Genomic DNA, 16,615 nt, shown 5'->3' with positions numbered 1-16,615 from the left:
AGTCCTGGACCTCCCACTGCCCCCCACCCTCCGCTCTGCGACGCCCCTCAGCCCCAGCCTGCAGCCCCTTCCCCCTGCTAGGCCAGTCCTGGACTTCCCACTGCCCCCCACCCTCCGCTCCGCGACACCCCTCAGCCCCAGCCTGCAGCCCCTGCCCCCTGCTAGGCCAGTCCTGGACTTCCCACTGCCCCCCACCCTCCGCTCCGCGACGCCCCTCAGTCCCAGCCTGCAGCCCCTTCCCCCTGCTAGGCCAGTCCTGGACTTCCCACTGCCCCCCACCCTCCGCTCTGCGACACCCCTCAGCCCCAGCCTGCAGCCCCTTCCCCCTGCTAGGCCAGTCCTGGACTTCCCACTGCCCCCCACCCTCCGCTCTGCGACACCCCTCAGCCCCAGCCTGCAGCCCCTTCCCCCTGCTAGGCTAGTCCTGGACTTCCCACTGCCCCCCACCCTCCGCTCTGCGACGCCCCTCAGCCCCAGCCTGCAGCCCCTTCCCCCTGCTAGGCCAGTCCTGGACTTCCCACTGCCCCCCACCCTCCGCTCTGCGACACCCCTCAGCCCCAGCCTGCAGCCCCTTCCCCCTGCTAGGCCAGTCCTGGACCTCCCACTGCCCCCCACCCTCCGCTCTGCGACGCCCCTCAGCCCCAGCCTGCAGCCTCTTCCCCCTCCTAGGCCAGTCCTGGACCTCCCACTGCCCCCCACCCTCCACTCCGCGACGCCCCTCAGCCCCAGCCTGCAGCCCCTTCCCCCTGCTAGGCCAGTCCTGGACCTCCCACTGCCCCCCACCCTCCCCTCCGCGACACCCCTCAGCCCCAGCCTGCAGCCCCTTCCTCCTGCTAGGCCAGTCCTGGACCTCCCACTGCCCCCCACCCTCCGCTCTGCGACACCCCTCAGCCCCAGCCTGCAGCCCCTTCCCCCTGCTAGGCCAGTCCTGGACTTCCCACTGCCCCCCACCCTCCGCTCTGAGACACCCCTCAGCCCCAGCCTGCAGCCCCTTCCCCCTGCTAGGCCAGTCCTGGACTTCCCACTGCCCCCCACCCTCCGCTCTGCGACGCCCCTCAGCCCCAGCCTGCAGCCCCTTCCCCCTGCTAGGCCAGTCCTGGACCTCCCACTGCCCCCCACCCTCCGCTCAGCGACACCCCTCAGCCCCAGCCTGCAGCCCCTTCCCCCTGCTAGGCCAGTCCAGGACCTCCCACTGCCCCCCACCTTCCGCTCTGCGACGCCCCTCAGCCCCAGCCTGCAGCCCCTTCCCCCTGCTAGGCCAGTCCTGGACCTCCCACTGCCCCCCACCCTCCGCTCTGCGACACCCCTCAGCCCCAGCCTGCAGCCCCTTCCCCCTGCTAGGCTAGTCCTGGACTTCCCACTGCCCCCCACCCTCCGCTCTGCGACACCCTCAGCCCCAGCCTGCAGCCCCTTCCCCCTGCTAGGCCAGTCCTGGACTTCCCACTGCCCCCCACCCTCCGCTCTGCGACACCCCTCAGCCCCAGCCTGCAGCCCCTTCCCCCTGCTAGGCCAGTCCTGGACCTCCCACTGCCCCCCACCCTCCGCTCTGCGACACCCCTCAGCCCCAGCCTCCAGCCCCTTCCCCCTGCTAGGCCAGTCCTGGACTTCCCACTGCCCCCCACCCTCCGCTCTGCGACGCCCCTCAGCCCCAGCCTGCAGCCCCTTCCCCCTGCTAGGCCAGTCCTGGACTTCCCACTGCCCCCCACCCTCCGCTCCGCGACACCCCTCAGCCCCAGCCTGCAGCCCCTTCCCCCTGCTAGGCCAGTCCTGGACATCCCACTGCCCCCCACCCTCCGCTCTGCGACACCCCTCAGCCCCAGCCTGCAGCCCCGTCCCCCTGCTAGGCCAGTCCTGGACTTCCCACTGCCCCCCACCCTCCGCTCTGCGACTCCCCTCAGCCCCAGCCTGCAGCCCCTAACCCCTGCTAGGCTAGTCCTGGACTTCCCACTGCCCCCCACCCTCCGCTCTGCGACTCCCCTCAGCCCCAGCCTGCAGCCCCTTCCCCCTGCTAGGCCAGTCCTGGACTTCCCACTGCCCCCCACCCTCCGCTCCGCGACACCCCTCAGCCCCAGCCTGCAGCCCCTGCCCCCTGCTAGGCCAGTCCTGGACTTCCCACTGCCCCCCACCCTCCGCTCCGCGACGCCCCTCAGTCCCAGCCTGCAGCCCCTTCCCCCTGCTAGGCCAGTCCTGGACCTCCCACTGCCCCCCACCCTCCGCTCTGCGACACCCCTCAGCCCCAGCCTGCAGCCCCTTCCCCCTGCTAGGCCAGTCCTGGACTTCCCACTGCCCCCCACCCTCCACTCCGCGACGCCCCTCAGCCCCAGCCTGCAGCCCCTTCCCCCTGCTAGGCCAGTCCTGGACCTCCCACTGCCCCCCACCCTCCGCTCTGCGACGCCCCTCAGCCCCAGCCTGCAGCCCCTTCCCCCTGCTAGGCCAGTCCTGGACTTCCCACTGCCCCCCACCCGCCGCTCCGCGACACCCCTCAGCCCCAGCCTGCAGCCCCGGCCCCCTGCTAGGCCAGTCCTGGACTTCCCACAGCCCCCCACCCTCCGCTCCGCGACGCCCCTCAGTCCCAGCCTGCAGCCCCTTCCCCCTGCTAGGCCAGTCCTGGACTTCCCACTGCCCCCCACCCTCCGCTCTGCGACACCCCTCAGCCCCAGCCTGCAGCCCCTTCCCCCTGCTAGGCCAGTCCTGGACTTCCCACTGCCCCCCCCCCACCGCTCTGCGACACCCCTCAGCCCCAGCCTGCAGCCCCTTCCCCCTGCTAGGCCAGTCCTGGACTTCCCACTGCCCCCCACCCTCCGCTCTGCGACACCCCTCAGCCCCAGCCTGCAGCCCCTTCCCCCTGCTAGGCTAGTCCTGGACTTCCCACTGCCCCCCACCCTCCGCTCTGCGACACCCCTCAGCCCCAGCCTGCAGCCCCTTCCCCCTGCTAGGCTAGTCCTGGACTTCCCACTGCCCCCCACCCTCCGCTCCGCGACGCCCCTCAGCCCCAGCCTGCAGCCCCTTCCCCCTGCTAGGCCAGTCCTGGACTTCCCACTGCCCCCCACCCTCCGCTCTGCGACACCCCTCAGCCCCAGCCTGCAGCCCCTTCCCCCTCCTAGGCCAGTCCTGGACTTCCCACTGCCCCCCCACCCTCCGCTCTGAGACACCCCTCAGCCCCAGCCTGCAGCCCCTTCCCCCTGCTAGGCCAGTCCTGGACTTCCCACTGCCCCCCACCCTCCGCTCCGCGACGCCCCTCAGCCCCAGCCTGCAGCCCCTTCCCCCTGCTAGGCCAGTCCTGGACTTCCCACTGCCCCCCACCCTCCGCTCTGCGACGCCCCTCAGCCCCAGCCTGCAGCCCCTTCCCCCTGCTAGGCCAGTCCTGGACTTCCCACTGCCCCCCACCCTCCGCTCTGCGACGCCCCTCAGCCCCAGCCTGCAGCCCCTTCCCCCTGCTAGGCCAGTCCTGGACTTCCCACTGCCCCCCACCCTCCGCTCTGCTGGCAGCTAATGACTGTCCCCCCCGCAGCCAGGACTCCCCCCCCAGCCAGGGGAGGGGGGCTGGGCAGCCGCGGGGGACGGAGGGGCGCGGGGGCCGCCTGGGCCGGCTCTGCGGGGAGGGGGCCAGTCCCCGGGCTGGGCCCTCAGGCTCCTGACTCCCGCCTTGGCCTGCCTGTCCTGTCAATCCGGCCGGAGCGCGGGCCCCTGCCCATTGGCCCCAGGGCCTGTCAATCTCAGGATCCTGCGGTCTCTTCAGCCCCTCCCCCTTTCTCCTGGCATTGGGCGAGGCCAGCCAAACCCCCGGCCGCGTTTCCGTGGGGGGCCGGCAGCCCCCTGGCACCGGCCTGGTCCCAAACCTCCTGCGGATGCCACCCAGCCCGGCTCCCCGGAGAGACTCGCCTCTCCCTTCGCGTGCCCCAGTGTCCGTCCCTCTGTCACCCAGAGGCTGCACAAGGTCAAGTGTGGGAGACCTGGAAAGAGAACCCACCTTCCCTATGAGACAGACTGAAATCTTATCCACTCAGGTATACTGCCTTCCCCGGTAATGTCTCCGTTCGAACTGCTCGGCTAGCCCAGCCCTAACTGCTAGCCCACACGTCCCACCCACAGCCAGGAACAGAACCCACAAAGCCTGGTTACCTCTCCAGCCGTGGGGTAACCTACTGCAAAGGGAGTGCCACGTCCCTCTCTCGCGGGTGCTCTGCATAAAAGATAAGTGACCCTGGAGTGGCAGATGTGTGTGCTGGGGTCTGGCGGGTGAGGGCTCAAACCCAGTTTACAGCCCATGTTGGAAGTCCACATGGTTGCATGGGATGGGATTTGTTTGTCAGTTTCCTTTTTGAAGAACTGGTTTATTTCATTTCCTCCAGGGCAGTGGGACTGGTACTTTGGAGAGGAGTACTAAAAACAAAAATCGTAAACCTTCAGGGCAGTCTGTGTACAGTGCCCAGCATGGTAGGACTCCAAACCTGACTGGGGTCTCCTGGCTCAATGGTGATGATAAATGGTATAGGAAATTGCTTGACCACACCTTGGTTTGTTATGGAATATTCTCAAGAGACCAAATAACCAATGTCTGTCAGGTTTATTGCTCTAAGCCAATAACAATATGGCACAGGGGAAAGGTTCTGTACGATACCAGTCACTGGGAAGCTGCCCTGTGCAGCGTTGTCACACTCCCCTTACACAGAAGGTGTGCTCCCTAAGTTCCACCCCTAAAGCCATCTTTTTATACCCTCCCTGCTTACTAGTAAAAGGTCCTGTTGGCGTCATCTGAAACTCAGTTTAACCCATCAGCTTTCTGCCTTGTTTTTCTGGTACCGTGGTGTTCCCCTTATCTCTTTGTTCTGCCCAGATGCATTCCAGGTACCAAAGGGTGTGAAGACACCTCTGAGGTTTGTCCCAGAGTAGAGCAATCCTATGTTGTGTCCTCTTCCTCTGGGCCGTTCCAGTCCAGGCCTGGGAGGGTAACTCCCTTTCTGTTGCTATGGCCGAGCACTCACCTGTCCTGAGCCTGCGAGCTTCCCTATTTGCTCCAGCCAGAGCTTACTTCAGTGAATGCAAGAGGTTATGGGATACTTCGCATAAGTGTTTTTTATGTAACCCATCTCACAGGCCAACCTAGGCTACATAGCTGCTATAATATTAGTGCTTTGTGCATACTAATGTATACGTAGTGTGGATAACACATTGTTAATATGACAGGTATATCTAGCCAGCATAGATCAGTCAATAACTGCACTACAAATAGATCATCATCATAACTGCTACAGAGCAGCAGCAAGAAGTAACATCCCCTCCTCACAGCCTATTCAGGTCAAGGGGGATTAGCTCCTTTTGCTTTCTCTCCCACTGCCCATTATCCCTCTTTAGTGGGGGACTTTCCTGTCCCCAGACTGGGGGGAATTCGACGCAGCATCCGGCAGCCTGGGACTCCCTAGAGTCAGTGCAGAGTCCAGGCTGCTTTGCAGATGCTGCTTAATCGTACTGGATTGAATCCTTTAGCTACATCTCCCAGTTCCCTACTCCCTGTTTCACTTCCCCCTTTTCTAATCTATTCTGAATCAACTTCTGCCTCGTGGAAGCAGAATCTTGTAGCTTCTCAGGGAATCCACAGCAGGAGGGGCCCAAGCCATGGGGTGAGTACAGGGAAACTGCAATCCCAGATCTCAGAGAGCATGCATGGGGGAGAGGCCCTGTCCCTGCACTGCCTGGGAGAACACGTGGGGAAGACTGGGCCTGCCACACCAGAGAATCCACCTGGGAGTGAACCCAGAGAAAAGGGGAGCTTCCCCTACCCCAGAGCCTCCACCCATGTGTACGAGTGTGTGCACAACAATACAGAAATAACAACACAGGGAGGAATTGAAACCACTGCTGGGCAGGGATGTGTATACGTGGAGGTCATAGATGCGCCCACCTAGGAATAATCCAGTTGAGAGAAGAAAATCTCCCCTTTGGAAGTGGTCCAGGGAAGGATGGGTGAGAGTGAGAGACACACACTGAGGGATCCCAGATCTGGTCCCACAGCCATTGGGGCAGCTTCCAGCCCTGGTCTGCACTGAACAATTGACTGTTTGCTGGCTCCAGGTGTCAGCTGGGAGCTCAGGCCCTGCTCCACTTGTGACCGGAGTCCTAGTGGGGAGTCAGCTGTGGTCACTCAATTAGGGTGAACTGCAAAGAATGGGGCAGACAATCCCCAAAAAGCTGGTGGATATTCCAATACTTGGGATTCACAAAACCAGCACAAAACAGCTTCTTTATTACCTTAAACAATGAGGAATCCTTGTGGCATCTTAGAGATTAACAAATTTATTTGGGCATAAGCTTTCGTGGGCTAAAACCCACTTCATCAGATGCATGGAGTGGAAAATAAAGTAGGCAGGTATAAAAATACAGCACATGAAAAGATGGGAGTTGCCTTAACAGGTGGGGGAGTCAGTGCTAACAAGGCCAATTCAAATAGGGTGGATGTGGCCCATTCCCAACAGTTGAAATTTATTACCTCACTGGTTACTCAGAAGTCCAAACAACACAGTTCCCTTAAAGTGATCCAGCCTCAGGCCCCCATCCAGGTACCCACGTCAAATAGGATGAAAATTTCTGTAAATCTTATTTCATCATAGAAAAGAACAGGTTCTACCAACCCCAAAGGATCGGACACATCACCTCCCAGGTTAATGAATGTTTCAGATCTTACCCAAATACACACCACAGCCAATTCTTATTAACTAAACTAAAATTTATTTAAAAACAAAAGAGAGAGAGTATGGTTAAAAGATCAACATACAGACAGACAGGAGTTCAATTCATTGAGGTGCAGATTCATAGCAGAGATGGTGAGCTTTGTAGTTGCAAAAAGTTCCTTTAGAATTCAGTTCATACGTCATAGTCCAATGTCCAAATTTCATATTCAGGGGGTACCAGCATAACTGGGACCTCAGTCTTGAGACTCAAACTTCCCCTGGTGAAGCCTAAGCAGATCTGAGAAGACAAAATCAGGACCCAAGGATCTTTTATACAATTTCGTGTCCTCTTTTGACAAGTTGGGATTTCCTCAGGGAACAAAAGGTAATTAGGATGACTGAAGGAGGTCCATCACCAGTACTTAGCTATACGAATTAACATAAGGCCATTTGCTTGTTCCTCCACCAGTCACAGTACATTTCAAAGAGAGATGAATGCCAAGATATCCAGTGTTTACAATTCATTTTAATGATAGGATGTTCCTTTGATCTCTGAACGATCACAATACAGCATAGACTGGGACTGTTGATTACATCATTGATCCTCACCTTACTAATGTTGGAGTGTCTTTTTCGTATAGGTTAGTATATCAATAATCTCAACTTATTATTTCATATGTCCACTTGTTACTATGGCCCTTTTATGGTTAGGTATCACATTTGTTATTTCTGTCCTAACTGGTTATTTCAGTTCTTTCCAAGTTCCAAGTTGTGGAGTACCCGTTAAGTTTAAAAGAGTATGAACTTAGGAAAGCCCCTATGCCAACCTGCTTTAGCACATCATCTATGTTAAAAGTCGCAGCCATACATGGACCTTATGCTTTAGCTCATCACCACTATCTAGATGAAAGGTCCCAAACACATGTCTGCAAACTTTGCCTTAGCTCAACATACAGGATGTGGCCTGCAGGTCCCTTGTGTTACAGCCAAAATGTACTCTAATATAGACCTATCAACCTATTATAATAAAACAAATAATCAAACCCATAAGGAAATAAGAAACTTATAAGTAAAGATATATAGGCAAACAAGCAGGCGAGCCTTAAATGTATCTCATATACCTTTTATGTACGTCAGTTCATTGTCAGGACACTTTCTGTGACTGAATTATTTATTTGTGGTCAGAACTTCCCCATAAACTTTATTTTCAGCTTCAGTTTATCTGTGCAAAGTTTGTCTGTTCAAAGTTCATAGGTCTCAAGCCTTATGCTAACTTGTGGAAGGTAATGATTTACAGGATACAGGCCTGTAGGTTTCTTGCATTACTGCTGAATATAATGCAAAGCAGAATATAATGCAAAACAGTACATATAATAAAGGCAAGCTAGCCCACTGGGCTACAGTAGCCGTGAATATAACAAAGGCAAACTAGCCCACTGGGCTACAACCAGTGATGAGCTGCCAAAATCTTAACAACAGGTTCCCTCCTCACCCCACGAGGGGGTCGTTGCCCACCCCCGCCCCCCGGGACTCCTGCCCCATCCAACCCCCCTTCCCTGTCTGCCCCCAGAACCGGGCAGGAGGGTCTCGTGGGCCACTGTAGTTGGTGCCCACGCCACCCCTAAGAGCGAGAGGCACCTGCTGGGGGGCGAGGTGGGGAGTCGCAGCGGTGCTTACCTGGGGCAGCTCCCAGGAAGCATCCAGTAGGTCCCTCTGGCTCCTAGGGGCAGGGCAGTGTAGCTGGGGGGGAGCAGGGGGAGCGGCCGCTCCCCCACTGATCACATCAAAAGTGGCACCTTAGGCGCTGATTCCCTGGGTGCTCCAGGGCTGGAGCGCCCATGGGGAAAATTGGTGGGTGCGGAGCACCCACCAGCAGCTCCCCACTCCGCGCCCGGCCCCAGCTCACCTCCGCTCCGCCTCCTCCCCTGAACGCACTGACCCACTCTGCTTCTCCGCGCCCCAGCCCCGGCTTCCTGCGAATCAGCTCTTCGGCGGGAAGCCGGGGAGGACTGAGAAGCAGGCGGTGGCTTCCCGTTCAGGCCGAGGGTGGCAGAGGTGAGCTGGGGCGGGGAGCGGTTCCCCTGCGCCCCCCCCCCCCCCCCCGGGTTACCTGCTGCAGCGTGGGCGGCCCTCCTCGCGCACCCCCCACCCCCGCCCGAGCTCTCCTCCGCCTCCCTGGGCCTGAGCGGGAAGCTTCCGCCTGCTTCTCAGCCCCCCGGCTTCCCGCGCGAACGGCTGATTTGCGGGAAGCCTGGGGGGGCGGAGAAGCAGAGCGGCGCAGCGCGTTCAGGGGCGGAGGTGATCTGGGGCCGGGGGTGGGGCGGGGAGCTGCCAGTGGGTGCTCTGCACCCACCAAATTTTCCCCGTGGGTGCTCCAGGGCTGGAGCACCCATGGAGTCGGCACCTAAGGTGCCACTTTGGGCCGGTTAAATTTAGAAGCCCTGTTAGAACCGGTTCTCCTCCGCGAAACAATCGGTTCTAAAAGGGCTTCTAAATTTAACAACCGCTTCTAGTGAACCGGTGTGAACCGGCTCCAGCTCACCACTGGCTACAACCCCCCTGAGCGACGTAAGGTACACCGACATACATAAGTGGCCGTGTGTACAAGCCCACAGCTCTGCAGTGGTCACCTGAAGATTCTGCATGTCCTTGCTGATGCCCGGCCACCACGCTACCTGGCTGGCCCATTCCCGCGGATTTCTCCTCTCATGTTGTGGCCGCGGAGGTTCGTTTCAATAGAGTCTCTGACACACAGCGCCACCTAGTGACTGAACAGCACCATAGGGTGTAGCACCCCGGTCCACACCCAGAGCCAGCCTTCCTGAGGGGCGGTTTCGCTCCAAGTCACTGGGCACTGGCTGATCTTTGCTGGGGCAGCCTCTGCCACCTGCAGACAGATGTAGGGACATGACAGCCATCTTGGCTAAGGGCAAGAAATGTCTTCAGTCCCACAGAGTCATGGGGGACCGTGGCCGTTGGGAAGGAGGGGAGAAATTCTTTGTTTAAAGAGGAGGGATAGCTCAGTGGTTTGAGCATTCGCCTGCTAAACCCAGGGTTGTAAGTTCAATCCTTGAGGGGACCATTTGGGATCTGGGGCAAAAATTGGGGATTAGTCCTGCTTTGAGCAGGGGGTTGGACTAGATGACCTCCTGAGGTCCCTTCCAACCCTGATATTCTGTGAACAAGAGAAACCCAGTCTCCTGCCCCCCTCACATGGTTACCAGCTCCCCTTCCCATCTGGCTCATTTTCACAGGCTCCTTCTGCCCTGGTGTTCCCCTGCATCCCCCTCAGTGTTCACCCCCTCCCCCAAAATCCACTGTAACCCCTTTCAGTTTTCTCCTGCACCTCACAACCCTCTGCAGCCTCCCTTCTCCCCATGTCTTTATCCCCACACTTTGCTGAGGACTTGCTTACCCACAGAGCCCAGGGGTGGCCATCTTCCCAGAGGCTGGGCTGGCTTCTGGTCCGTAGGAAAGAGTAGGAGATGGTGGCCATTTTACTTGGGTCAGCATCACTTTGTGTCCGTTTCATACTCCCCAAACCAACGCGCCATGCCCTGTTGGGAATGAGATTGGGAAGGAGCTGAGAAGCTTGGCTGGAAGGGGGAAGCATTCCTTTAGCTGGGTGCTCTTGGCTACACAGGATCCGGGGGTCTGTGGCGCCTAATTTCAAAGGCCGTGCTGAGACGCAGGCAGCCTGAACACGCAGCAGGCAGAAATCCCCCTTTCCTTTACTCGGCGCGGCCTTTACTCTTAGACACAGTCTTTGTTTGGTTTCATAATCAGATTATTAATTCCCCTCAAACCTCACGGGTTGGTTGATTTCTGCCAGCCCCGTCTAGTCACCAGCTGCTGGACCGGGGAGGGGGGGGGGCCTGGCTGACAGCCTCCTTTGGCACAGACTCCGCACATGGGAGTTAGGCACCTAGGTTCTTCTGAAAACCTCACTCAGTGACAAGCTGCATCTTTAGGTGCCTAAACACCATTAAACACTGATCAGCAGTGTGTGTGGTGGTGGGGGGGGGGTGTTTTATTTATTCAATGGTCTATTTAGGATTCACACTTCAGCTTAATGAGAGGAGATCACACCCACTCCAACTCCAAGCTGGGACACATGGGAAATGTGAGGTGGGGCCTGAAGAATTAATACAGTGGATCCCACTTCATTCTGCCCCACAGATCTGACAAAACAGGAACCAAAGGCAGATAACGAACTAGGGAGAAGGCTGCTTCTGAGGGGGCAGGTCACCTTCCCCGTAGGACCTGGGCATGAGAAGACTATAGAGACCTATAGCTGGAGAGTCACTGGCCCTCAGCAGGAGACGTCCATGGGAGGAGAGTGTGTGAGCAAGGGATGTAGCTGGGAGGTGACACCTTGCCCAGGTCCCTGGGGCCATTCTCAGTGATCTCACAGGGCCCCAGCACATCATGCTGCGAATGTCTGAAAGCCAGCACCTACTCACATAGGCCCGTGCCCTGCCACAGGAATGGCTAGGCGCATCTACATGGCAAAACACACCCGCAAAAGCAAGTCTCAGAGCCTGACTCTTCAGACTCAGCGAGGCGGGGCTGGCCCTACAGCGCTACCAAGAGCCATGTAGACATTCCCGCTGGGGCTCTGAAGCCTGCAGGAGCGGGGGGGACTCCAGCCTGAGCTGGGATGTCTACACAGCTAGCTCACTGCACCAGCACAAGCCTGAATGTGCAGACTGTGTCATGGCGATCGGGGGAGGTCCCAGATGACTGGAAAAAGGTTAATGTAGTGCCCATCTTTAAAAAAGGGAAGAAGGAGGATCCTGGGAACTACAGGCCAGTCAGCCTCACCTCAGTCCCCGGAAAAATCATGGAGCAGGTCCTCAAGGAATCAATTCTGAAGCACTTAGAGGGGAGGAAAGTGATCAGGAACAGTCAGCATGGATTCACCAAGGGCCAGTCATGCCTGACTAATCTAATTGCTTTCTGTAACGAGATAACTGGCTCTGTGGATGACGGGAAAGCAGTGGACGTGTTGTTCCTTGACTGTAGCAAAGCTTTTGACACGGTCTCCCACAGTATTCTTGCCAGCAAGTTAAAAAAGTTAAAGAAGTATGGGCTGGATGAATGGACTATAAGGTGGATAGAAAGCTGGCTAGATTGTCGGGCTCAACGGGTAGTGATCAATGGCTCCATGTCTAGTTGGCAGCCGGTATCAAGTGGAGTGCCCCAGGGGTCGGTCCTGGGGCCGGTTTTGTTCAATATCTTCATAAATGATCTGGAGGATGGTGTGGATTGCACCCTCAGCAAGTTTGCAGATGACACTAAACTGGGAGGAGAGGTAGATACGCTGGAGGGTAGGGATAGGATACAGAGGGACCTAGACAAATTGGAGGATTGGGCCAAAAGAAATCTGATGAGGTTCAACAAGGACAAGTGCAGAGTCCTGCACTTAGGACGGAAGAATCCCATGCACTGCTACAGACTAGGGACCAAATGGCCAGGCAGCAGTTCTGCAGAAAAGGACCTAGGGGTTACAGTGGACGAGAAGCTGCATATGAGTCAACAGTGTGCCCTTGTTGCCAAGAAGGCCAATGGCATTTTGGGATGTATAAGTAGGAGCATTGCCAGCAGATCGAGGGATGTGATCGTTCCCCTCTATTCGACACTGATGAGGCCTCATCTGGAGTACTGTGTCCAGTTTTGGGCCCCACACTACAAGAAGGATGTGGAAAAATTGGAAAGAGTCCAGGGGAGGACAACAAAAATGATTAGGGGACTGGAACACATGACTTATGAGGAGAGGCTGAGGGAACTGGGATTGTTTAGTCTGCGGAAGAGAAGAATGAGGGGGGGTTTGATAGCTGCTTTCAACTACCTGAAAGGGGGTTCCAAAGAGGATGGCTCTAGACTGTTCTCGGTGATAGCGGATGACAGGACAAGGAGTAATGGTCTCAAGTTGCAGTGGGGAGGGTTAGGTTGGATATTAGGAAAAACTTTTTCACTAGGGAGGGTGGTGAAACACTGGAATGCGTTACCTAGGGAGGTGGTGGAATCTCCTTCCTTAGATATTTTTAAGGTCAGGCTTGACAAAGCCCTGGCTGGGATGATTTAGTTGGGGTTGGTCCTGCTTTGAGCAGGGGGTTGGACTAGATGACCTCCTGAGGTCCCTTCCAACCCTGATATTCTATGATTCTATGACCTGGGCTCTGAGATTCACGGCCTTGGGGGGCGTTTTGCAGCCCAGACGGTGCACCCTCATACCCCCCGGGGGGCACGTCTGCACGGCATCGTAACCCGGACTTGGACTCGGTGTTTCGAAGCCTGTGCTTGAGCGTCCAAACGGCCCCGGGTGGGTCTGGCGGGCCCGGCCTGGGTTGCAGGACGCAGAGCTCCCGGCTCGGGTCTGTGGCTTGAGCTGCGTCCGCACAGCAGCACGGCAAGGCTTGGCCCCCGGCTCAGCGGGACTCGGGCTCCCCCCGCTCCCGGCGGGTGGGTCCTAGAGCCTGCGGGCCGGCCGCAAGGGTCCCAGCCGGGCTTCCGCGCAGCGCGGACACCCTGGCTTTTGCGCTGCGCCCCCGCGCAGGGCTCGGCCGTGCCCGGGGCTGTCAATCAGGCGGGACTACATCTCCCACAATGCCCCGGGAGGCGGGGGGCGGGCTGGCTGCGGAGCATCTCGGCCCGGCGCTACAATCAGCCGGGCGGGGAGCGCAGCCCCGCGGGCCGCCCGGCGCCCTGCTCCAGCCTGGCCCCGATCCCTGCGTCCCCCCCCCGGCCAGCCCCGGGGCCAAGGGGCCGGAGGCCAGGGGGATGGCCGCAGCGGGCTCTGCTCAGGTAGGACGCTGGCCCCCCGGGGGGCGCGGCTCGCTGGAGGAACCGGCCCCACGGCTAGCCCCGCAGCAGGACCCTGGGCTGGATGCTGGGGTGGGGGGTAAGCAGGGAGCGCCCCCTGCAGCCGCCGGGGCAGAGACAGGACCAGTAGCCCCACGGCGCAAGGCTGGCCCCAGAGACACCAGGTTGGCCAGGGGTCTGTGCTCTGCAGGACCGGGGGGGGCAGTGGGCAAACAGCCCTGGGGTGTCTGCTTTGCCAGGGCCTAGACACAGGCCAGGAGAATGACTGCAGTGGGGCTCGGGGGGACGTTGGGGTCACTGGGGGCTCTCCCCATATATAGCCCCACGGTGTGTGTGGGGCGGGTCTTTCTCTCTCACCTCCCTGTATATTGACAGGGGAAGGGGGCTCTCTACGTAGCAGATAGGCTCGGGGTGGGAGGGTCTCTCCTCTGCCCCAGTGTGTGGCGGCTCTGTTTCCTCCGGTCTGGGTGTTTTAGGATGGCTTGAACAATACGCTCTGCTCCCTAGCAGAGGCCCCCGGGTAACAGGGCTACTGAAGGCGGCTCCGCCCGCAGGGAGCAGGGCACTGTAGGATGGCACGGTAATTCCTGCTTTGCCCTTGCCAGCCTGGCTCAGCAGAGCGTGCGCCGGGGGGCTGGAACAATGTGTATGTTGGGGGTGCTGAGAGCCACTGAACGAAACTGTGAACCCGGGATATGATGGAAGCCACTTCCAGCCAGGGCGTGCGGCAGCATCCCCACCACCCCTAGTTCCAGCACCTAGGGGTGTGCGGCTCTTTATTCCTGTCCCTTATCTTCGCTCTCCCCTGGTGCCTGCATTTGCGGCGATGCTGCTTGGGAGACAGGGAAGATGGTTTAGGTGCAGGATTTTCTGCTCCTGAAACCTGGTCTCTGACCTGGTCACAAGTGAACTGAGTGAGGTGTCCCAGGCTGGCACCTGGCAGATGCTTGCCCTCGTTATAAAACCACCTCCAGGAGACATGGTCAGACGTTTCTGGCCAGGAGAGGCCATACCAGTCGGGCCACGCCACATAGAATAAATTGCATCGCTCCCGTCCCCATTATTCCTGGCGCTGCTTGCTAATCCCTTATGGTCACGAAAGTTAAAATTGCGTCTAAAAATAACAGCTGAGAAAGGCGGGGGCGGTTCGGCAGCCTGGTGAGGACAGGCTGCTTTTGGGAAGTCATTTTAAAATGTGACTCACTCTCCTGGAAGGACACGGTAAATTCAGGCACCGAGGGCTTGGGACCCATGAGTACTGCCGGCGAGGGCTGCTTGTGCAGTGTGACTGATTCCTGGGCCAGATAGTGCAGGGCCAGCACAGAGCGTGTCTAACAGCTCAGTTTCCAGATCGAGAGTCCGATCTGGTTCTAGCTGATGTTGGGTTTTGCATGCCGCTTCTTGAATTGTTCTCTGTGTTGTCAGAAAACCACTGAGATGCTGGCCTGAAAAGAACCAAGACTTTTAATACAAAAGGCATGTTTAAAACATACTGTCCCATACAGTGACCAGGGATTGCTCCTGCACCTCTCCCCCTTATCGCTCTCTCTGGGGCTGCCAGGTTTGCAGCGCTGTGCGTGGCTCTCCTTGCCACAGCGTGATCCCTTCGCCCCGCTTCTAGCTCTCTTTGCGTTTCTCCTCTTTCACTCAGTTAGCCCATGTCTCCAGTGATTCAGGGTCATTCCCCTTCCCCCACCCTTGTCCCTTTAACCTGGATCATCCCATAGCCTCCAACACAGGAGGGTTGAACCCTGGCCGGGTGATGTACGCAATGCAGAGGAGCGATCTAGAGCGGCATTACTGTGCAGTCTGACCCTTTCTCTCACTTTCCCCGTTCATAGAATCTTAGAATATCAGGGTTGGAAGGGACCTCAGGAGGTCATCTAGTCCAACCCCCTGCTCAAAGCAGGACCAATCCCCAATCAAATCATCCCAGCCAGGGCTTTGTCAAGCCTGACCTTAAAAATATCTAAGGAAGGAGATTCCACCACCTCCCTAGGTAACGCATTCCAGTGTTTCACCACCCTCCCTAGTGAAAAAGTTTTTCCTAATATCCAACCTAAACCTCCCCCACTGCAACTTGAGACCATTACTCCTCGTTCTGTCATCAGCTACCACTGAGAACAGTCTAGATCCATCCTCTTTGGAACCCCCTTTCAGATAGTTGAAAGCAGCTATCAAATCCCCCCTCATTCTTCTCTTCTGCAGACTAAACAATCCCAGTTCCCTCAGCCGCTCCTCATATGTCATGTGTTCCAGACCCCTAATCATTTTTGTTGCCCTCCACTGGACGTTTTCCATTTTTTCCACATCCTTCTTGTAGTGTGGGGCCCAAAACTGGACACAGTACTCCAGATGAGGCCTCACCGTTCTTGTCTTAACCCTTGATTTGCAGGATTACTGGATGCGTTTAAGTCTCTCAACCCACCCCAGCCACCCCCAAGACTGAAGGGCCCATCATGCATCAGGAGCTAGTTACTGCCCCTGTGTCTTGCTGGACTTACTGCAGATTCAAAGCAGAGAGATTTATTGAAATAACCAGCAAGCAGTTTTGTTTGATCCTTTCCCCAGCAGCCCCTCGGAGCTCACCTCCTTGCTGTCAGTTTTCAGATAATGCCATTACTGGCAGACAGGCCTGGTGGGGAGCGGGGAGCACACTGTGTGGCCTAGGACCAAGGGGGTTTGCCCATATCTGGATCCTACTGCAGTCCCTAGTGTGGGCTCTGGCTCTCCGTGCAGCCAGATGTTGAGCTGGGCGGCTTGTTGTTGCAGGTGGCGTTCGAGGACGTGGCGGTCTATTTCTCCCCAGAGGAGTGGGCGGCGTTAGCGGAATGGCAGAGGGAGCTGTACCGGGATGTGATGAGGGAGAACTACGAGCTGGTCACCTCGCTGGGTGAGGATCCCTTTCGCCCTTCTCTCAGGAGCTGGGCCGTTCTTATTTAGGTGCCTGAATATGGAGTTAGGCATCTAACTTCCGGTTTCTAAGCTTGAAAATTTGGCCCACGTACTACCCTATCATTAAACATTCCTAGCACACCATGAGCATGTGACAGGTTTCAGAGTAGCAGCCGTGTTAGTCTGTATTCGCAAAAAGAAAAGGAGGACTTGTGACACCTTAGAGA

The 16,615-nt window shown here is 57.7% G+C and overlaps 2 protein-coding genes across 2 annotated transcripts in view; both read left to right on the top strand.

The window, feature by feature from the left end:
• The window catches only part of GIMAP8 (GTPase, IMAP family member 8), a 641,187-nt gene that overhangs the window by 49,308 nt on the left and 575,264 nt on the right, over positions 1 to 16,615 (top strand). The gene's annotated exons all lie outside the window — the stretch shown is intronic.
• LOC102939336 (zinc finger protein 268) overlaps positions 13,297 to 16,615 on the top strand; it is a 29,667-nt gene continuing 26,348 nt past the window's right edge. Inside the window, exons 1-2 of the mRNA XM_043541896.1 lie at positions 13,297 to 13,475; positions 16,266 to 16,386. Coding sequence (XP_043397831.1) covers positions 13,452 to 13,475; positions 16,266 to 16,386 — 145 coding nt within the window. The 5' untranslated portion in view covers positions 13,297 to 13,451. The remainder of the gene's footprint in view (positions 13,476 to 16,265; positions 16,387 to 16,615) is intronic.

This window comes from Chelonia mydas, chromosome 2 (genome assembly GCF_015237465.2).
Source record: "Chelonia mydas isolate rCheMyd1 chromosome 2, rCheMyd1.pri.v2, whole genome shotgun sequence".
NCBI classification, from domain to species: Eukaryota; Metazoa; Chordata; order Testudines; family Cheloniidae; genus Chelonia; species Chelonia mydas.
This window is presented reverse-complemented; position numbering and strand designations above follow the sequence as displayed.